This window comes from Fukomys damarensis, unplaced genomic scaffold (genome assembly GCF_012274545.1).
Source record: "Fukomys damarensis isolate Sample0158 unplaced genomic scaffold, DMR_v1.0_HiC HiC_scaffold_29, whole genome shotgun sequence".
NCBI classification, from domain to species: Eukaryota; Metazoa; Chordata; class Mammalia; order Rodentia; family Bathyergidae; genus Fukomys; species Fukomys damarensis.
In genome coordinates, this window is record NW_022900941.1 from 19693212 (window position 1) to 19717596 (window position 24385).

The 24385-nt window shown below is 36.0% G+C and overlaps 1 protein-coding gene across 1 annotated transcript in view; it reads left to right on the plus strand.

The window, feature by feature from the left end:
- Thsd7b (thrombospondin type 1 domain containing 7B) overlaps positions 1-24385 on the plus strand; it is a 718705-nt gene that overhangs the window by 461611 nt on the left and 232709 nt on the right. The window contains exons 12-13 of the mRNA XM_010606147.2: positions 13421-13615; positions 19687-19950. Coding sequence (XP_010604449.1) covers positions 13421-13615; positions 19687-19950 — 459 coding nt within the window. The remainder of the gene's footprint in view (positions 1-13420; positions 13616-19686; positions 19951-24385) is intronic.

A 24385-nucleotide genomic window follows, 5' to 3' on the forward strand; every position in this document is an offset into this window, starting at 1 on the left:
GAGTGTAACCTTTGGGAGATTTTTTTTTTGTTGCTATTTGGTAAATGCATATGACTTCCAGCATTTATAGAAATAAAGCATGTAACTGGCATTATGTTGTGACAAAATATCAGGGCTCTTTTTCTGAAATAATATTTATTTAAGATATAGAATATTTAAACCATGAATTTTTATAGTAGCTTTCTTGAGACAAAAATTACTTTTTAAAATGTATAATGTGGTGAATTTTAGTATATTTTGAGTTACACAATCATTGCTAATATCTAATTTTAGAACATTTGCAGCATCCCCAAAAGAAAAACCATACTCATTAGCAGTTATTCCCACCTTGAATTATGTTTAATGGAAGAAAGTCAATTGAGATAAATGAAGCTACCCCAAGGTGTTATAAAGCCATGGAAAGAATTACTGATCACTTTTAAATAACTTGGTTGCAATGATCTCTTCTTCATATTCACTGCCATGTCTTAATTTAGAATGATTGCTGCTGAATGTCTTAGTGAATGTAATAATTTATTCGCACTTGTAGAGATTTTCTTCAATGTGGTATTTTGTTATTGCAGAAGGACTCAGGAGGAAACCCAAATAGAAGGAGTGGCTGAGAAACTTCTTTTGTAGCTGAATTTTCACAACATCCCCTCTGCTTCTGCACAGTGTATATTTATTTGTTCTAGTTTAGGAAGAAGTTAGTTTAAGAGACTTGTTTTACAGTTCTCCTAAGAAACAAGCAACCTTTTGTACTCATACTATATATTCGTTTTGGTGGTTCAGGTAAATATTGTTATGTAAACACAATCCTTAAACTACATTTTGTCCAAGAGAAGGATAATTTAATGTTTTTATTTGAAGTTATTATTTCTTCCTTGGACTTAGGATTCTGAACAGTTACTCCTCCTACACACAGCTTCTTGAAAGTCTGATTACTTCCTCTTACTGTGGCAGGGTCGCTTGACCACAATTTCATCATTCCCTCCTGGATTTAGCCACACTAGATCAGATCAGCAGCCAGAGTTTAAGATTTTTTTATTCATCTTCTATGACCTATACACAAGCATTAGCTATTCTTTATATGTAATTTATGAATTGTTTGAAATTTTATTTTGTTCTCTTTTTTTCCTAGAATGTTTATTTTTGTCAGTATTTTTCAAAGAGGGGTCAGGTGATTTGAAGCCAAGATCCCTTGCTTTGCACTTCCTTTTGTTAGCTGGTAACATAATGGGCTTTACAGCTCAACAAATGCTTTGCAAAAAGGGAAGGAGAATATTTCAAGTGTACATTTCTGATCTTATATTAGAATCTACATGTTTCTAATTTATCTAGGGTTTAAATATATGCTGTTAGCTTACTAAGCATTTCTTATTTATTTGAAAAGTCTTCTTTTCAGTGAGCAAAACAATAATTGGGGAATATGTTTCCAACATGCAAAATGAGTTGTATCTTTCCATAAGCAAGCTTATAATTGGGCTCCTGCAGCCACACAGCTTCGCATATGGTACTTAGGAGTCAATTAAAGTACCCTAACAAGCAATTATAGGTTTATTGTTTAATTCAATTTTTACAACTCATGCTGTTCCCCACTCAAAAGTTGCATACATGTCAGTCAGCATGTAATCATAAGTGCACACTCCTCCAATACTAGTTTTACAGAGTGGCGCTTCCAAATACTGTGCTCCCACACAATGTGCACTGCACAGGGAGAGATCCAATATAAGTGCTTAGAGAATGCCAAGAGCTGGCTTTAACTTGCAAATGGATTGGTTTGGATAATGGCAAGTAAAAATGTCTTCTCTGCTATTGCCAATTGTAGAGAATTGAAAGAGAATTGTGGTGAAATCTTCTGAGTGAATCAGAATATGGACATTGGCTGGTTAACTCAAATGGTTAAAGTCCAAAGGGGAATGGGTAGGTAGGATTTGATTTAGAGTGGGAGATGTGGCTTGGTTGAGGCTGCATGACCACAATCTTTGTGTTTTGAAAGTCAATGGTAAGTAGACACCTTCCCTTTCTTCCAAATACAAGTAGTAATATTGATTCCGTCTTGTACCTATACTAGTCATGTGGGCACAGGATTAAGCAATCATTTCTATTCCCTGCAGCCTAAGTAACTACACACAGACTTGAAAACCCTGTTCTAAACAGCATGCCAGAGATCATATCAGTGTACATTCTTACTAGACTGGGTGTTGGTTCTTGAGCATAGGGTAGTATGTGGGAATTACCTGCTGCTGTCACATCCATGAGGTGGACAATTTGGTGCATGTCTTCATGGTACAGTCAATAGATTTCTAGAGAAAGACAGTATAGAGTAAGCCTTCTTTTCCTGGACGTTCAATTTGTTCTTCTTACTCCATTTTTTAACACCAATATTCCTTGAGAAAAGATTTTTCTTTTCATTGATACATAGGCCAATAATGGATCCAAGGAAGTGGATGGGGAGCATAGTTTTTCATTTTTTATAATTCAGACTATACAAATACTGGTATTAGTCATTGAAACACACCTTTGTTTACTACAGATACACATTTTAATAGTGTTTAGTCTAGAATAAGAAATGTCAGTTTGTTTTATTTAAGGAAATCCCAACAAAGTATGGAGAAAATAGTTTTAGAGGTAAGCTAGCTAGAAGGAAATCAGGCTGGAAGACTGAAAACCAATTAATCCACACAAAAATTGTAACTTGTGTGAAAGGAGGAAATAGCAATATCACTGAAAATCTGAGTGTCAACTCTGCTTTTCTTTCTGTTATTGATAGTAGTTAATATAGGCCACATTTTATTCTAGTGGGTGTGGTGATACCCTAAGTAGAGGCTGAATAACGGCCCCCAAAATGTCCCAATTCTAATCCTTGAAGCCTGTCAATGTTTAACTTTCATGGCAAAAATAAGTTTGGAGATGCAAGTAAATTAAGACATTTCAAATTGAGAGATTATTATGGATTATTCAACTGGATATAGTGTGATCACAGATGTTCTAATAAGACAGACAGGAGACAATGTTAGGATGCATGCCAAAGAAAGACACGAGATGTGAAGATTTCATTGCTGAATTTGGAGTTGGAGGATGGGGCTATGATCCAGGGATGGGGACAACATCTGAAAGCTAGACATGGCAAGGTAACAAATTCGCCCCAAGACCCCCCAGAAGGAAGGTCTACTGCATTGCCTTCAGTCCAGTGAAACTGAATTTGGATTTATGACTATTAAAACTGGCAGAGAATAAGTTTCTGTTCTTTCCTCCACTTTGTGGAATATTTGTTACAACAACAAGAGTAATGTGTCCTGGAATGAATTAAAATCACACACACACACACACACACACACACACACACACACACCACACACACACCTTTCCTTTCCTTATGCCAAACCAAAGCTGTTGAGCTGTCCAGTTGTCCACAAGAGCAGCCAAGTCCTCCAACACCTAATACCTAGCTTCTCCCTCCAGAAATGTGGCTCAACAATCCCTGCTTGCTGCTCCATGATGAGCTTCAATGAATCCATCTCTCTGCGAGCATCTGCCCAATATGTCTCAGTCATTTATTGGAGGATCCATCAGTACACAAGCCAGGAACAGGTTCCAACAGGTTAAGCTTTCCTGGGACTCAGCACCTATTTGGTAAAGCATGTGAATTGTAGTCTTTGTATTTTTAAAATGCTCTAAATTAAGGGCTGGGGATTTAGCGCAGTGGTTCAGTGGCCTGCCTTGCAAGCGCAAGGACCCGAGTTTAATCCCCGGTACCAAAAAAAAAAAAAAAAAAAGCTCTAAATTGAAATGCTTAATTCAATTCCCTTTCCTCCATCCTCCTCCTCTTCTTCTTCCTCCTCTCCCTCTTTCCTGTCTGCCGTCTTGACTTCAGGAAATGTTACCACATAAATGCCACTTTAGGAGGGAGAACAAGTCAGTGAAAGGGGAATCATTAAAAGAAAGTAAGGGGGAAAAGCTCTCCCTTTCTTGCCATAGTGGGTGTTGAAAAAAGAAAGAGAATGGGGGAGGGGGCACAGCCAAAGGAATATAGTTAATGTATTCCCTGACTCAGGAGTGATGTTTTAGAAATAGAGTCTGAGAAAAAAAAGCATCATAAAAGAAAGGCTTCTGCTCTCGGTCCTGTCTAGAACTCTGGAAAGCAATTCCCTATAAGGACAGTCATGGCTTGAGCTGCTAGGCAGGAGGGGTTTTTAATGACTTGCTAGTTCCCTAAACTTCAGCTACAGAGTCTCTAGAAATTTCCCAAGTCTTGGTAGAGGCTAGGATTTCAGCCAGTGTTGCTGGCTGGAGGCTCACAGGAGGCCTACCCTGCACTTCCCTGGACCCAACAGGCTATTGCATTCCAACACCTTCCAGCACCAGGTAAGACCTCATCAAGTCACCTAGAGGAGCATGTTGTCCAACCATGTTGAGAGGAATTCAATCACAGGATCTTCAATCTGATGGTTTCACAATGGATGTCACCAGGGCAAGCAGCCACCAGGTACGAAAAGAACTCTCTCTCTCTCTGCATGTGATGGCAAAGACCCAGCGAATGTATTAAAGGACCTTCATGGAGACCTGAGGTCCTCACTGCCTGTCTCAGATGCCGGGTTGTCATCTTGGGAAAAGTAACAGTGGCTAAAGAGGGAGCCTTCCTATATATCCAAAACGAACTATTTTAATTAGGGGAAAAATGACCAGAACTGAGATAGTATTGATTAATATTTTTAACTATCCTAATTACCTACTGGGATGGGAACACTTAAGGTAACATCAGGCCATATGAAATATAATTTCAGCATAGTATATTTTGCTCCTAGATAGTCTCACCTAGAGGGCCCTAGCCTGGTCACCATGCTTTGGAGGCCTGCTATGTCCTTTTTGTAGCTGTGTTTCTTCCCACCGGAATGCCAGCAGAGTATATGTTCCTCCTCCCTCCCACCCCTTATCCGAATTCTGCCCAGTATTTAGGACCATGGACTCTTGCCCAGTGGCATGAGTCAGCCTCCGGGGGTTGTGAGGCTTCTAGTCGAGTCTGACTTCTGTGGAAATCTTGTATTTCTCTGAGCATACTCCAGCCCAAAGAGTGGACAAAAGCGGCCTATTTGTCAGTTGAGCCTTGGGACTTGGTTTGCAGCACCCACCAAAATGTACAAGTAGACCCCTCCCAGGACAGAAACTAGCTGTGGGTGAGAGGAGGTGAAGCCAGTCCTGGAAAGTTGTACTGTCACGTTCCAGCCTGAATTTCCAAGTCCTCCCAGAATCAGTCATTGGAACATGGCTTTGCAAGTCATTGTGAAAATGTATTTGCTAAAGTTGGAGAATAGAATCAATTTATTACACATTGCACATTTCAGTTGTGGCTTTTAATCCTTTGGACTTGTGAATGTGAACTCCGGTTGTATTCTAACCCTGATTCCCACATATACCGGCAGCCTAGAGTGATTATTAAATTAACAACCTCACTACACAGAGACTGACTATGTAATTAGAAGTGTTATAAGTTTTATCAAAGGGAAAGTCAAGGGTCTTACTGACATGAGTAGTAAGAGCAGAAAGCCAGCTCATTGCATCGTTTGTTTCTCTGCACAGGAATCCTGGTGTTCCAAGTCCCTGGCACAGCTCCTATTGTTTACACTGGACGCATTCTACCCACCATTAATGTGCTGTCCTTTCCATAAAGGTTCCACTGACTGCCCTATGTTGGAGACTCCAGGCCTGAGCTCTTGCAGCAGTCTGGGTGCTGAGAAATCTTATTTCTGTGTTTTATCCTTCTGTGCACACCTGGCCACATTAGTGCAGTCCTGACATATAGGGCATTCATTATATGAATGTTTGCTGAGCTGAGCAGTGGCCACACACCCTCACATCTCCTCCATGTGAATGTAAATTGAGCTCTGTGTCTGAGCAGAGGCAGTCTACCGCTGCAGGACAACAATCTTTATAGACCCAGCCCTTCTAGTTTTCTCATGTATCACCCACATTTCCTGGAAATCATGACCTCTTGAAAGAAATTCTTTCTGTCCTTTTCTTTTAATGATTAAAGTCGAACTCTGGTCAGAAGCAAGCACAGGAAAGTAATTTGTGTGTCCTTGGTGAGCGTGATGAGTATAGACAGATCTGATGTAGCAGTCCCCATCCTTATTTTGTCTTCCTAGGCAGAACATTATCATTTCTTATCATAAGGCCAGTAACCTCTGTCCCTTTATGTCATAATTGAAAAGAAGAAAAAACTTATCACAGTGTGCCTAACAAAGTTTAAAGGCGATGAGGGCAGAAAGAGTAGCCTTTTAGTAACAGTTAATAATCTGCTGATTTTAGTCATCATTTAAGCCTGAGAGGGCAGCCTGACTATCCCATATTAGCAGCAGTTCTTTAAAAATAATTAACAGTGATGCACATGACATTTTGTACAAGTCTTTGTGTTGTTTCTTTTACTAAACTCTCCTTTTGTATTGGAGTATTCATTTTTTTTTCCATCCTGCTAGAATGGAAAAGATTCAGATAATAGGAGAAATCAATTAGAAAATCGTCTCTCTACTCAAACCTCCCCTTTTGAGTACCTTCCTCCCAATGCACATTCTGTATAGCAATTAAGAGAAAAATGAAATTGCTGAACTCATTGCTCTATCTTATGCACCTTTTTTTGCCCCTAAGAGTAAGCCAGTGTAACCTAAATCAAGATTTTTTGAGGATTCCAAATCACCTTTCCATAAACCCTTGTCAGGTGACTGCTCTTGTGTCTGGGTGGCTTAGTTCAATACCTGCTTCCCTTCTGTGCCTTTACAGGGATACCCTTCTGTGCTTGTCAGTCCCTCTGTCTACTCTCTGTCCAGAGCTCAAGATAGATATATTTCAAACACTTCCCAGTAATGACATCCTTCTAGAACTATTTGAAGTAATTTTACCTGGGAGTACAATTTTCCTCCAGGGAAGGCAAAAATATTCCAAGTTTAATGAATATGATATTATTAAGGACTGAATTGCCACACCCTTAGACAATTCAAGTCAGGTAAAAATATGTGACAGGAAAGGTCAGAAGTAAATGTTTCTCCCTTTTCTAATGGAAAGACCTCCCCCACTGGTATAGCACATTATTTTAAATACTAGATGATACCAGAAGATACCAAAATTTTTTTTTCTGTACATGGCGGCCTGCAAGTGATTTACTGTGGTCTGAAGGACCCAGGACTCAGAGTTCAAATAAATAGCAGCCATCTGACAGATAAATTCTCTGTAATGGCTTATTGTTTTCAGCCTGCATATTACATAATTTTTCATTCAAGACTGTAGTACCTACGTTTCACTTCCATGCCAATTTTTCTCAGATTATCACCATTAGGGATGCAACGATATGTACAACTATTATTTATCTACTTGTCATTGCCATTACTGTGTCCTCCTAGAAGACAAATAATGTATATGCATGTATGCATGATTGTAGGTATACACAGAGTACTTTTATAACCGTCAATTTCTTATATATATATTTTATGAGTGCATGAGTGGATAGATGAATTGGTGGAGGAAGTCCAATAAGGTATTCTAGAACAGAATGTGTGGATAACAATGATTGAGTTGTATAAGCAAGGTTTAGTGTCCAGATCTCAATGGTGCTGGAGAGAGGGACCTTTACAAGGGTTATTTCTCACCCTAAGACATTAGCTATTTTGTTCTGGTTTTGGCTTTTTTTGTTTCTTTTCAAATTTTTGTTTAACATTCATTTTTCCAGTCAGTAACAAAGCCAAAATGGTTGAAATGGTCAAGGAACCTCTGATACTTGCATCTACATATTGCTTTAATATTAATTACCTAGTTACCTTTCTTTCTTTCTTCCTCTCCTTCTTTTCTTTTCTTTATTTCTTTTTTTTTCCTTTTTTTCTTCTTTTTTTTTTAACCAGAAATTGAACTTAGGATGTTGCTCTCACTAGGCAGGCATGGTACCACTGAGCTAAATCACAATCCCCAGCCTGGCCCTTGCTTTGATATTAAAATCTTCATTAATTTAACTTCAGATAAGAGGGACATGATGCTTGTTTCTGCTGGATATGAATACCTTTATACCTAAGTAAGCATAAAGATATAAATATGCCAACATATCTGTGTACAAATGTTCACCGTTCACCCCCTTTCCTATGAAACTCTTCTATTTTATTCAAAATATTCACCCTGATGCTCCTAGAAAAGTATCCCAACAATTCTTAGATTTTAGTTTCTAACTTTTCCTGGAATTGTGATATTATATGATAGCATGTAAGATTTGACTGTACAAACACTTGGTAGAATGCAGACAGCACCACTTGGATATATATCAGACAATGGCTTTGGGACAACCATGCAGTCTTTGGAAGAGGCTACTTACATCAACACTGTAATTCAAGGAAAGTTCCAGCCACAATCTTTAGAATTAAAGAAGAATACTGGAATTTGAAACATCTTTCTTGGGCCAAGAACCAAGAGAATTAATGGACACTTTTGTCTCTTACATGTCATTCCCAATAGCCTTTTCATCATGATTATGTTACTCTCATTGAGTGCCTAGTTTTATAGTAAGCATTTTCTCTGCACCACATAGTAACATGTAGATATTATCATTCCTATGTCATAGAATGAGTTTGAAGGAAGTTTATTTAACGTGCCAAGAAAAATGAACAATTTTTCTTAGTTTTATTTGACATCAAAGCCTATTGTCTTATCAATATACTATGCTGCTTCTGATTTTTTCCTTAAAAAAAAACGCTGTCTGGTTTAATCAGACTATTTACTTTTAAAGTGGTCATAAAATTATATTTTGTTTGTGTGTCATTTACATACCTTAAGAACACATTTTGTTCGTGAGTTGCACATGGAAGAGGCCTCCGAATTGGGGTGTATCTTTGTCCCCTAAGTATCCCTACTTACTCTCAGTGTCCTCTCTTTTCATTTCTTTGAGTATTGTTTTGTTTCTTGTGCTGACCTTACATTGTTGCACCTTATTACTTGTTACTTCTTCGATATTTCCCGACCCTCATGTGTAGTTCAATATACATTCATTTAAAACTTATTAAATGATGTACATTTCAGAACATTCCTAAGGAAGAAATTATTTAATCTAGCTTGTTTATATTTTCATTTTAAAGGTCTGTGTTTAACCTCCAACTTTGCATACATTCTGTGGCCCTCAGAGACCTCTAGTATCTGCACTAGACTATCCTACCAGACCAATTTGTACAGAAATTGTGGATTTTAGATATCTTCCTATTAATGTAATGAATTTTAAGGTCATATTTGATTTATTTGTTGATTAATGATTTTTTAAAAATGTAGCACCAGAATCAGGTGAAGAGTCAAGTGAAGTTTTCTCCTGACTTTCTGCTTCAAACAAGGAGAATGACCAAGGAGCAATTGACACATGAGGGGAGTGTGTGTGTGTGTGTGTGTGTGTATGTGTGTGTGTGTGTGTGTGTGTGTACCTATGTACTTGGCCTGCAGAATTGCTGTCAGGCTGATTGCATTGCAAAAATAAATATAATTCATAATAATGATTGATAGCATTTATTCAGCCTTACTGTATGGAAGATATTGTTTAGACTTCTCACCACCCTTTGTTATAGATGGTATTTACTCATTTAAAAGATAAAGAAACCAAAGAAAAAATTAAATAATTTTAATTTCCCTAAACTCAGTGTTTATAGTTACCATGTGACTACAGTATCTGCGAGTTCCATCATGTGCTATAGCTATTCTTTTTAAATTTCTTACGCTTTTCTTCATTAAATCACAACTCTGCATATGCCTTTGTAAATGCAATGTTTTCAAATTTATATAGTTTGTAAAACTTTAAAATAGCATCAAATTTTTATCATAGCTTGAAATTATAAACTTATTCAAAATAAATTATAGAAAATAAAAATTGAAATAATTTATTTCCATGGGGAGGGGACCTCCTTTATATACACTAGAGGGTTCCATTACAGATAGCAGTGCTTTTTAAAGGTTTTTAAAATCCCTCATCATGTTATTCAGTGGATTGTCATCTCAGAAAAAAATTAACTTGGCAAAAAACGTTCTCTAAATTGACTCCAAATTGATTATCTACACAGGCAATTCAAAAAACATTTGCTTGTATCCTACTTAAGATAATGAGTTTTGTTGTATTCATCACTAATGGGTGCAGTTATTCCCAACAAAGAAAATGCAGGTGATGTTGGCTTGATGTGCACTGGATTTTACTCCTAGGATGTGGATAAAAACAAAACAAAAAATAATCTAAACGAATGAATAGCCACACCTGCTATGGAGCAGACATGCAAACTGGGAAGTATTGTGTGTGTATCTATTGTCATCTTAGCTGATTCCTTGGCCCCAAAGCATTAGATGGCTTTTGCTTACACCAATTCTAAAAAAAATATATAGATTTATAATATTTAGTTAGACTTGTCCTCTGTTGTGATGAGAATGAAAAAGAAGTTGTGAGTATAAAAAGAATAACAATTTAAAGGAGCCCCTATGTGCATTTGTCCTATATTAAAATATTTGATAGAGTTCTTAACATTGATTATGTCTTGAAGCCTCATTTTTTCTTGGCACATGAAAGAGTTTAAGGAGCTGTAATAACAATGATACTAAACTATGATTTCTTTAGGATAACTAATTCAGCAAATATACATCAACACATGGCACACCCAGTGACACTGCCAAATATGCGTAGTCAGTGGAGGCTGGATCAAAGTTGCATGGGGAATTTAAAGACAAAATATTCCCAGATTTCTTGCTCAGAGATGCTGATGCACCTGGACCCAAGTCATAGAATTTGTATAATCAAATGACAGACATGTTAGGAAGCAAATAAGAAAATTAGTTCTCAACTGGGACTATTTTGCCCTCTTAGAGATATTTGGCAATACTTGGTAACATTTGGGGCATTGTTATGGTCTATACCTAGATGTCCTCCCAAAGCCTCATATGTTCAGAGGCAGGAAGGTGACTGGGTTATGGGGCTTATAGCCAACTTGCTGTTAGAAGTGGGGGATCTTGTCGGAAGAGGGGGATCACTGGGGCAAGACCTTGAAAAGTATATCTACTTCCTGCATCCTCCCTTTGTTCTAGGCTTCAATATGGCCATGACCTTGAGTAGTTTCCTCTGCCCAAGCCCTTCCACCATACATTCCTGCCTCAGGACTAAAAACTCTAGAAAATGAGAGCTAAAATAAAACCTCTCATCCCTTAAATTATAAGTTCTAAATAAAAAAGAAATACCTAATGTGCTGGAAGACAGGATAGGTAAAACTCTTGAAGGCAATGACTTTATGAACAATAAAGTGATCACATGGGAAATATTACAAAGAATCAGCAACTGGATCTTATCTTAGTAAAAAGCCTCTGCACATCAAAAGAAACCAAGTGAAGTGTAAAGAGATGGGCCAGGGTTATAGCTCAGTGATTTCACCACCTGCTTCACAAGCGCAAGGACTAAAATTCAATCCCTGATACCAAAACGAAAACCAAAAACCAAAACAAACAAACAAAACAAAACAAAAGAATGAAGAGACAACCCACAGGACAGAAAAAAATCACCAACACTTTCTTAGACAAGAGACTAAGATCTAGAATACATAAAGATAAAAAAGACCTCAAAAGAATCAGACTCTCAAGTTTAAAAACCTAACCCCAAAATGGGCATCTAAAATTAATATATGCTTTGCAGAGGAAGAGGAAGAAACAGCAAATAAATAAATGAAAAACTGCTCAACATCACTGGTCATTTGAGAGTTGTAAATTAACACTGAGATTCTGTCCACCCAAGAAAGTCTATCATCAGAAAAATCAACCAATAACAAATGCTGGCAGGGCTGTGGACAAAGGGGACCCTTCTCTATTGTTGGTGGGAGTGTAAAATGGTACAACCCATGTGGAAATCAGTATGCAGATTTCTCAAGAAATGAAAACTAGAACTTCCATTTGATTCAGATCTTCCCCTTCTGGGCACCTTCCCTAAAGAATTAAAAGTATCAAACCATAGTGATATATACATATCCATGTTTATACTAGTGTAGTTTGTGAAAACTAAATTTTTGGAAATAACCCATATGCAGATGAATCAATAAAGAAAATGAATTTATATACACTGAGTACTACTCTATCATGAAGTAGAATAAATTTGAGTCATTTGTAGGTAAATAGTTGTACCTTGAGCCTTAATTTTACATGAAAGAAATCAGACACACAAGTTTAAATATTACATTGTATCTCTTATGTGAAAAATCTTAAGGGTAAATAAGGAACAAAATGATGGATAGACATTGGGAAGTTGGAAGAAAATGTCCAAATGGGAAGGGATAAAAAGGAGGGATGAGAGGGAGGGAAGAAAAGCAAAAGGGATTAAAGAAAAACAGAGTGGAAGGGAAAAATGGAAACAAAGCTTCTGTAAATTGGGAGGGTAAGAATGATTGAAGAGGGGAGGGGAAAGGGCAAAAAAAAAAAGAATTAAGATATATTATGTACAGATACAAATTCTCCATGATGAATGTGACTATTATGCATGGTAGATATGTACTAAAAAAAAAAATAATCATTGGATCTAAAATTTCAATGGTTCTTCGGTTAATAATGCTGATTTATACAACATAAAGATACATCTTTATAGAGCTCATAATTTATCAGGCCAAATAAAAGATGCACAAAGTATCATACGTTCATAATCAAATAAAATACATGATATGAGTCCAAAGAACCAAATAAAAATTGAGCAAAATTAAAAAAAAATAACTATTTAAATGTTTAATTATTTTGTAGTAGGGGCATCTTTCCTGAAAATGAATGTGAGGGAAATGGAGAAGTCACTTGCAACTAATAACACATTTATAATGAGAATTATACCGATAAATTGTGTCTGTGCTCCAGAACGGATTTAAATTTTTTACTGAGCCCCGAATCTTGAAAAGAAGACCAAAGTTAGCTTAAAGACAACAGAACATGCTTTTTAAATACTGGCTCTGAAATGAAAATAGTGCTACCTCTGTAAGTGTCATCGAGACAAACAAACCAACAAACAAGCAGGCAAAAATCAAGTCTAGGAGGCATCCATGGGCGTTTTCAAAATTGCTTTGTCCTTTTGTCCTCCCCTCACTCTCACAGATTCTCGTCCTATGTTTTTATCATCCCTAGAGATCAGATGCTCATAAGCAGGAAGTGTAATAAATTACTGGAAGTTATTTTGGTTGCTGTCAATTCAGGGTTTAGATTAATAATGAAACCAATTAAATACTCAAATACCTTCAATGGCAACAATAAAAATATAATTTCTAGGGAGCAGTAAGGTTAGCTATGTTGAACACTGTGTGCAATCATAGAGAAAACCAAATTTACAAACATCAGGCAAGTCTACTATTTGGCCAAAGAACTAGCAGCTAACTAACTGGTTTAATCAAAGTAACTAAAAAAGAAGGTGTGCTTTTTTTTTTTTTTTTTAAAGCTATCTCATGTGTCTCTGATGATAACCCGTCGGCAGAAATAGTGGAATGTCTAAAGCAGAGGACTGGCATGCCTGCCCTTGTGCAAGAATGTACTGTCCCATGTCGAGAAGACTGCACCTTCACTGCTTGGTCCAAGTTCACATCCTGCTCCAAGAATTGTGAAGCCACTCAGAGTAGGCGACGACAACTCACAGGTAGGGTGTACCTTGTGCTCTTTAGCATTAGACAAGCTATACTTCTCTGAATCTGCCATATCAAATGTAAGCTACACAGGCCCAGAATTTGTGTCAGGTGAGTCCCTTTGCCTTTAATATGTCCCACCCCTTAATTGCTCAAACCTAGAGCAATGCACATAAAATGCACCCAGTTAATATTTGGGAAATGAATGAAAGGTATGTACCATTGTTTGACTATAAAGTTTTTTTCTGTATAATTTTGTGACTATTATAGTCATACAGGGGATTTTATCCACCAATATCTTTTTTTTTTTTTTTTTAACTTTGGTACCGGGAATGAATCTCTGGTCCCTGTGTTTGTGAGGCAGGCAGCAGAACTGCTGAGCTAAATCCTTGGCCCCACTAACATCTTTTGAGCAACTACTGACAAAGTTTCTGGAGTATTATCATGCCAGAATTTCAGCAAACTTACACACTACTAGAAAAGCAAAATTTTTACCTATATAACTGTTTTCACCTTTATTTAATAGGCAACCTGACCTTTTAAAAATTTAATAGTGTAAAGTAGTAATTAAATTGCATATATAGATTCTGCTTTTGTGGCATATTATTATTCGTCAGTCCTGTTTACATCAGCCAAAATTAACAGAAACAAGAACAACTTGTAATTTAAGTCCTGGATCAGTTATTCTTACAATATACAAATAACTGGTACAGTAACGTACTTTACTGCTTCTCTAAATAATATGCTAAAACTTGTCTCAGCTACATGCGCATTTGAATATGCAGAATATTTAACTCAGGGAATGAGCAACAAAAGGAATAATGTCAGGATAATGAATGAGATGATAAAATTGGTGGGCTATTGAAGACTTAAGCATAGATGACCATTTGTTCTCAGGAGCAGCTTAAGTGCTATTTTTCTTGGTTTTTGAGATTCCTTTGAATGCATTGCTTATGTGATCACATTTGTAATTTAACTCACTGTAATAGTTTGCTCAATCAACTAAAGCCTTTTACAGGATTTCTACAGTCAAACGATGTGTGGATTTGTAAGTGAAGAAATTTATAATAGAAACATCAGATAATATATACTGTATTTTGTGCTCTTTTGTGCACAACAATTTGTGCATGTATCATTCTATATAACATGCTAATATTACTAAGATAAAGAAATTCTAATAGAAAACAATTGATGGAACAGAATGTGTGTGAAGAAAATAATTTAAAGTTCAGGGACCTACTTCCTGACACTTTGTTGGCCAGTGCATATATAATGATGTGTGAGAAGCCATTATTCTAGTAACTTTTTGCATCTCTGAGCTAAGAGAGAATTTCTTTTAGAGGGAAAGTTTTTAATTAGTGGCTAGTTTTTCTTTCCTTTCCCTTGAAGGTTTGTTAATGATGTTTGACATCTGCAAAATAAGAATGGAAAATACTGAAATTCATTGACTATTTATTTCACAGTCAGCACAGTTACAAATTGTTAAAACATTAATGAATTTGACTTACTTAAAATGCACATTTTGTAAAAATTAATATTGAAGAACTGTTGTACACTTTCTACAAACTCTAACATAATAATTACTTGAACTAAAAGACTGTTTAGAATTTATCTTCTAATTTTTTTTTTTGTACCGGGGATCAAACTCGGGACCATGTGCTTGAGAAGCAGGCAGCTGCACTACTGAGCTAAATCCCCAGCCCCTATCTTCTAAATGTTTAATAGTCATTATTTTAGGTGGAGAATTAATCTTTGTATGTCTTCATGTCTATATGAAAACACACACACACACACACACACACACACACACACACATGCAATGTGATTTCCTGACATTCATTAAGTGTAAAAAGAAAATCAATCAAATGAATCCTTCATTGTAAGAAAAAAAACAGTAGTGATATTTACACTTTTAAAGACTTATTTTCATTAGTGTGAAGATAACATTTACATTTTCTTATCTTCTGTGTCAACTAGGAGTAAACCATCTCTAACATGAATAACATAAACAGCCATGTGACTATTTCTATCTTTAACGCAGTCACATGCAAACGTAAGTATAGACCACGCCCTTGAATATGGGGACATCTACAGTATTTGTTTTTCTTCTTTCCATTTTTTTTTTTTTTTTTTTTTTGGTACTGGGGATTGAACTCTGGTCCTTGTGCTTGCAAGGCAGGCCACCGAACCGTTGAGCTAAATCCCCGGCCCCTTCTTTCCATTTTTAACAAGAGAGTTTAAATTTATTATGAGATTATTCTATGTGTTGATTGAAATTAGATCGGCACCCATTTTAAATTGAATGGTAATTAAAGCAATTGTTCATACAATGCTGAAACTATTTAATTAGATAAAATATGTCCAAGTAAATGTAGGCATGTACACATTTGTATATGTACACATACATATATGTGTATATGTGTGTGTGTATATATTCAAAATTATACAAATTTTATGACTTAAGGAAAAAAATTAAATGTCTTTAGATTTTTGCTAGAGATTGATTTAGTATCAGCTGGTTCTGAATCCTAGAGTTAGTGCTGATCTTGGTTAAAATGTAATTAAAGACTGCAGACAATTTGTTGCTTATTATAAGAATCATTTGTGGATTAACTAACTTGCTTAAATCCCTCTTCAAACAGTGATGTCATGGAATTAAGAAGGATATTACAAATACAGAGACACTATCCATTTGTACAGAATATTTATTCTGCTAGTAATTTTCATCTGCCTTATAGATGAATATTATCTTTTTTCTCACCATTGTCCTCATCTTCTTTATTTTCTCTTTTACTTTCTCTCTTCTTTTCCTCTTTCTCTTCCTCTTTCTCCTCTTTTTCTCTTTCCAACTTCCTTTCTCAGTTATTCAATGAGCATCTTCAGTTCACCTTACACTTAGGAAACAGATAGGGATGACATACTTCAGAGCTTACAGCTGCTTGGAGATATGGTGAGATTTTTACTACAGATAATTATAATTCAGTGTACTTGCTATGTAGTATAGTACCTGCTGTGGTATCTGCTGTGTTGGGGGTTATATTACTTTCTTATTGTTGCTATAACAAATTATCACAAAAATTGATCTATTGAAACAACACAGATTTATAGATTTATTATTTTGCAGTTCTATAGGTTTGAAGTTTGCCATGAGCTAAAGATAGATTGTACACATTCCTTTGTGGAGGCCTTATGTGGATAATTATTTCCCTTTTCTTTTCAAGTGTGTGAAGGCTTCTCACCTTCCCTGACTCATGGTCCCCTTCCTCTATCTTCAAAGCCCCCAACATTGTGTGTCTCTGACCATTCCTCTGTCATCATAGTCCCTGTGTCCTGCTTGGCCAAGAAAGGTTCTCTGATTTAAAGGATTCATTGATTGAATTGAGTAATCTATTAGTTGGATCCAGATGAAGCAGTAGGCAATAACTAGACTAAGAAAGATGGATAGAACCCATGGGAATTTCTGGAGTAATGTGCAAAAGGAAGAAGCCAAAAGAGTGATTTGTAGAAGCTTAAGAATGCTCCATATGACTGTATCATACCATGCCAGGATCAGAGCCGTACAGTGTAGATGGGAGGCAGATGCCAACAGGCTCAAGTTATGTAGGCTTTGATGACCAGACTTTATCCTGTGAACTACAGTAAGTCACTCAAGTGTTCTTAGTGGACGGTGGTAGAAGATTTACTTCCTTGAAAGTTGGCTCTGAATGTAATGTAGTGAACAGATTGATGGGAGGGTGGTATGATGGCAACAAGATCTTGTTGGAATCTGTTTTAGTCCTTCAAGCTAGAGATTCAGAGATGGGGCTTACTATGGGTTGCACTGGAATGAAAAATTCATGGATTCAAGAGCCCGCTAAGCATTTGAAATGCTATACTGTCACTATTAATCATGTGTGAAAATTTTGACAGAACAATTCAAGTGGAACATTTCATTTTTTACTTGGTCACGGTGACAATATTAAAAAGGAGAAGGATAGTTGTGTGAAGGCAGTGAGTGTGAGTTTTGCCACATTGAATTTCCTGGACTTTTTTCGGGTGACTTTTTCAATCTCTTGTCTCAAAAGCCTAAATAACATATCTAGAATAAAGGTAATGCTTTAGAATTTAAAAAATATAGAGAGTTATTTATATTCTTCAAGAATGTAAAGAAGTAGTATCAGAAGAGAAGAGAAACTAGATTTGTTCCCCTGAGGAATTTATCAGTTAAGAGAGGTGCACAGAGAAAAAAAATCGTGGTACAGACATAGAATAAAAATGAGGGGCAACAATAATATGTTATGGAACTTGGGAAGGATGCTTCAAGAATGAAGGTATGGCCAGGGATTTAGCTCAGTGGTTCTGCTGCCTGCCTTGCAAGTGCAAGCTCCCCCCCAAAAAAAGAATGAAGGTATGTAGCCATTAAACCATAATTGACTGATCAAGTCTGAAAGATGAAGAATTTTCTTCTTGTTGCATTTATCAGTTCTGTACAATCATTTAAAAAATAGGCAGATTCAGAATCTAGAATTAAGTGAATTGAGAAGAAAGTAGAAATCAAAGAGGTACAGACAGGGAAGTTGGGAAAAGTACTGATTTTGAATGCTAAATTATGATGAAAAGAAGTTAATTGATACCCACTGATAAGTCTGTCAAACCAGTAAATCCTCATACTAGATGGAGGCTTGCTTCTGGAGCTTATCCTAAATATTTCTAATGGTACAAGCAAGTGAATACACTCTCCCCAAGGAACAAGGAGAGAGCTAAAGCTATTGTCACACCAATTTTAGGTATTATAAAAATGTTTATCTATTGTGACCATAAGCATAATTTAGACCAAGGAGCTAATCTTTCAGTCAACAGTTGTAGAACTGGGTGTGATGCAAACCATCTGGAAATTCAGAAATATCCCATGCATGCATTTGTATCAGGCATTTACCAACTTTCCATAAAGACTGGGAATACAGCAATAAAGCTTCCTATATTTATTATAATCAGCCATGACTCTAGCTAATGACTTGGTAATGAGAGAACAAAGGTTGAATTATTAGATCTAGGAAAAATTTTAGTAATATAGAGAAAGTCTGTTGGTAGCAAAATTGAATCAAGTTACATGCTGGGTTGGGACCCACTAAACATTCTTATGAAGTATTCAAAGCTGTGAGAAATGATACTGTGGCCATGATACTGACCCTAAAGTTGTTGTTATACCTACAAGGACCATCATCAATGTCAATTGGCAAAAAAGAAAAAATTGAAACAAAATCTTTGTAAATAGGAAAGGATGAAGCGGGTGAAGGAAGGGCAGGGGTATAGGGAAAAAATAAAAATCAAGATATATCATGTAAAGGTACAAGATCCCAATGATAAATGTAACTGTATTGTTTGCTTTAAATGTACCAATAAATGTAATGGGTTAAAAAAAAGTCAATTGGCAAGTATATTCTAGTATACTTAAATTAAAAGGGTTTCTCAAATATACATAGCTTTTTCTCAGATTTAATTGTCTAAGTTGTTGTTAAAATTTATTATAAGTTATTGTATCAACATTTGGTCTTGGACACCAAGACCAAAAGGAATACTACCAAAATTGCCTATCACATCAGAAGTCTTCTCTACCCTTATATTATGAGGTTCACAGTATAGGAAGATGTCATTTGCTTCTTGAATAAACTGTGTTTAAAAAGTTACTTGCAGAAAAGTGGAGTTACTACACAGATACTTTCACTGATTCTTCTGACCACTATTAGTTTCAAGGAGAATGGAGATGAGGTTAATCAATCTGTTATCAATAAAATATATGGAAAATAATATTGAACATATTAATAAGACATTTGTAGCATTGATCCTGTAGTACACATTTTCTCTGAATTACTATATCCCAACAAGAAAGCATTTCTGTTTTCAAATTAACCTAAAACTGCACTGGGAGTTGTTTCCTTGTCCCAAGGTTTCCATTCCGTGACAATATAAATACATAAATAAAAGAAAAAAAAATTATTTTATTTAACGTTCAGTATTCTAAGACCTTGTAAGAGAAAAGATGTGAATGACTTTCAGTAAAATAAAAGATATTCAATTAATACGTCAATATCTTTTGTTTGAATAGGGAAAAGCAGGAAGAAGGAGAAATGCCAGGATGCTGACCTGTACCCTCTAGTAGAGACGGAGTGGTGTCCCTGTGAGGTATTTATATCCCGACCTTATGGAAACTGGTCAGATTGCATCCTTCCAGAAGGCAGAAGGGAGCCTCAGCGGGGACTGCGAGTACAAGGAGATAGCAAAGAATGTGGAAAAGGTGTACGCTTTCGGGCGATAGCCTGCTCTGATAAAAATGGAAGACCTGTTGACCCTTCCTACTGCAGCAGCTCTGGTAAGGAAATGGATGAGGAGTTACAGATCAGATAATTATCAAAGCTTGGGAGGTTTGTCCAAGCTCTAGAATACATAGCATTGTTCATTGATAATTTTCATTCTCCTTTGTTGATAATACACTGCTACTCATAAAATATAAGAATGCACAGATCCACATCCCAGTGATGGTCTGGACTGTGATGATATTGGACTTTTGATTCCCTCAGTCCATACTTTATCTTTGCATATTGGCTACCTGTTTATGGGTAGAGAGTACTATTGTTCTATTTTGATAAGAAAGCCAAAGCATAGAACAAATGCATGCATTTTATGTGCCTTTTGGTGCTTTGACTATATACGTGGATGGCTTCAGGCCTTGAGTTTCTTCTGATGTAGTTAACAAATTAGCAATGGGAAAATTGGTGTTGTACATTTTATAATACAAGGTATAAGTGTACCTAAGAGAATAAGATAAAATAATAGAAATGAAGTAGTCTGGGAAAGCTTTGTGAGATATAACTCAAAGGGAAGACAGCCCTTTTTGTGAGACTTTGTTGAAGGAACTTGAAAGATATGAGGATGGAAAAAGGAATGAATGTTCAATACACTGCGGTAGACATTGGTGAACAAGGCTGAGAATGAGCATTACCATGAAGCTTATGAATCTCTTTGTCTATTTTTCATAATATTTTCTAATTTAAAGTCTAAATAGGGGAAGAGTTTTGCAGAGGCATATGAAAAGAAAGATTTTGTGTTTGAAAAGTTCCATAAATAAATGGGTAGATTTGGGCCTTAGTGAGAAAGATCTTAGTTCTGAAAAGCATACTCAATAGTGTCAGAAATGGTACACTGAGTTCAGTTCCAGTGTTCAACTCAGGAAAGTAATAATTCTTCTTCATGGTCAAGTTACAAGTTCATTTTCATTTAATATACACCCATATCATTTTATGAGTTCAATTTAAAGTTTAGTGATTCTTTAGTGCAATAATTGTCCTAATCTGCTTCCTCAGTTACTCTTTAGAATTGTTTAAAATGACTTGACTTTTAGAAACATTACACATTTCACACACAAAAAAAAACAAAAAAATAAAGCAGTGGCTCTATTTTAAGGCAAGCAAAGCTTGGTGACTGTAATCTTAGTTTTACCCTTGTGCGTGTATATATTTTTCAAACCTGTATATGGAACAACTGCAATGTACTTGTTATATGATTTGGGTTTACAATGTTAGACTTATAGATAAATCAGGGACCCATGGAATTGTACAAATGGTTAAAAAGAATGTGAAATCTTGATTATCTCTGAAGATACTGAATAGAAAATCTTTATCTCTAATTTTTCATTGATATGTATGCATGTAAGTATATTTTAATTTAGAAAAAATATTTCAATATCTCCAAGGAACAGGAGATATTTATAGCTTAGACAATTTGCAGTATATTAGTAAAGGCTCTCAGGTAATATAAAGGACTTTCACCTGATAAAATGCTTTGATCAAAATTTACTATACTTTCATAATTTTTATGATACTTATTGATACTTTAATGGTGTATCTTTTCAAAATCAATTTTCTAAAATAGTGAGAGAAAGGTACTATTGTATCACCTCTGGGAATATGATATATAATTATCAAGAAAAAAGAAACTTCTAGTCACTAATAAAGAAATAGATTGCCTTTATGTCCATGTGTTAACTTCACTATTAAGAAATTTACCTTTGTTATTGACAAATTAAGGCACAGTGGTGATTCTAGTCTGTTTTTTCTAAAAGGAATGATACATAATTTGTTCTTTTAGACACTTATATGGACTTTATCTTCCCTTTGCATTTGGAAAGCAAAAGGAATTCCCCCAGATGATATCATGGAGAATTTCTCCCAAGGAGTTTTCCTGTTGATTCACATGGCTGTAGGAATGCAATTTAATAAATGCTACATTTTCAATTTAATGGATTTCATGGATGATCCAAAGCACAGAAATTCAAAGCCAAACTTGTCTGGCTTTGGGGAAATCACTGTGATGACAAATGTTAAAATTTTACTTTGTCATTTTAATAGCTTAAGAATGAAGTTTTTGTGTTCATTTAGCCAGTATTATTTTTGAATACATTCCAACACTGCCTGATGACAAAGTACACGGTATATTCTTCACCTTCATGTTGACTGTTGACTATCTAATTTGGTCAGCAAAATAGCATGCCCATTGTTAAGATACTTGAGGTGAGTTACTCCCAACTATGTCTCTTTCCCCAGTGTTTTGCTAAAGGAAAAAAAAAACATAGATGTGCCCCCTACTCCAACACACTGCATTCTTTTCCCTTTTCCCACCTCATATCTATGTCAATCACACCTCTGTTCAGGGTTCCTTCCTATCCATTCTTTCTGACTCTAACAAAATGATCCGGTTCATCACTACCTATCTCCTTTGTCAGTCTTCATTCTCTTTGTTACATTGGATGGTACATTTCCAAGAGTTGAAAAGATTTTTAGTTTTCTTTCATTTTTCATCTGCTATATTCATAACATCTGAAAGGGTGCATGAGAATTTATAGGTATTCAAAACATGTTCATTTTCTCATTGAGTTTATTAGTACTTTTTAAGTATACAGTGTAGTTACATTTATCATTTGGATCTTGTATCTTTACATGACCAATCTTGATTCTCATTTTCCCCCATACCCCTGCCCTCTCTTCACCCCCTCCCCACTTTCCTATGTACAAAGTCTTTGTTGCCATTTTTTCACTTTCTCATATTTTTTTCTTTTCCCTGATTTTCCTCCCCCTACCCGCCCACTCCTCCTACACATTTAGCCCCTTTCTTCCTATTTCACATTGTCAATTATACAATTTGGATCTTATTAACACTTTTAGTTTTTCACACCACAAAAACTATTCAGTATTTATACATGTGTGTCTCATGTATTTCACTTAAGAGTATGGCCTGAATATGCATCCATTTTCCTATGAATAACTCTAGTTTCTCATTCTATATGGCTGAGTAGTACTCTATTTTATAGAAAAACCACATCTTCTTTTTTCAGTCTCCAACTGATGGGCATTTGGGCTATTTCCAAGTCTTAGCTATTACAAACTGTGCCACTATAAAACAGGTACACCTATATCACTGTGGTATGATTATTTTAATTCTCTTGGAAAGAACATCAGCAGAGGGATGGCTGGGTCAAATGGAACCTCTAGTCCTACTTTTTCTGAGGTATCTCCATATTGATTTCCATAGTGGTTGCACCAGTCTGCACTCCCACCAACAGTGGAGGAGGGTACCTTTCTCCCCACAACCCCACCAACATTTCTTATTGGTTGATTTCTTGATAGCATCCATTCTTTCTGGGGTAAATCCGAGTTTCAGTGTAGTTTGCATCTGCAACTCTCAAATGACCAGTGATGTGGAAAATTTTTTCATACATTTACTTGATGCTTTTACTTCTCTGTCTTAGAAATGTCTGTTCATTTCAGATGCCCATTTTTGAATTGGGTCTTTATATTTGGGGTGCCTGATTTTTTGAGTTCTTTATATTTCTAGTTAATAGTCCTTTGTCTGACAAGCAGCTAATAAAAATTTTTTCCCACATTGTAGATTGTCTCTTAGCTCTGTTGGTGGTTTCTCTTACAGTGCAGAAGCTTTTCAATAAGATGAGATTCCAGTTGTTGATGCTTTTGTGTTAGTTCCCATACTACTGAGGATTTGTTCATAAAGTCTCTTCCTATGCCAATGTCTTCAAGAGTTCTGCCTAACCTATCTTCCAGCAAGTTTAGTGTTTCTTTTTAGTATTTATATCTTTAATCCACTTGAATTTTAATTTAGTGCAGCTGAAAGAAAAGGGTATAGTTTTAATCTTTGGCAGGTTGAAAGCCAGTTTTTCCAACACAGTTCATTAAAGAGGCCATCTTTCCTGCAGTGAGGATAGTTGGCTCCTTTGTCAAAGATGAAGTAGCTGAGTACATCTGGAGTTGTTTCTATATCTTCCAAATTATTCCACTGATCTTCGGATTTTTTTCTTTGCCAGTACCATGTGTTTTATAACAGTGTATTTGTAGTATAGTTTCAAGTTAGGGATTGTGATACCTCCTGCCGTGTCTCTGTTGCCTAGAATTGCTTTAGCTATTCTAAGTCTACTCTGGTTCCAAATGAATTTTTGGATTATGTTCTCTAGTTCTATGAAATACACTGTTGGAATTTCAATCAGGATTGCAATGAATCTATAATTTTGGTACCATGGCCATTTTCACTATATTGATTCTTTCTACCCAGGAACGGGGGCTGTCTTCCCATTTTCTTTTCTTTTTTTTTGGTACCGGGGATTGAACTCGGGTCCTTGCGCTTGCAAGGCAGGCCACTGAACCACTGAGCTAAATCCCCAGCATTTTCCCATTTTCTTATATCCTCTTTATTCTCTGTTTTTCAGAGTGCTGTAGTTTTCATTGTAGAGGTCTTTTGCT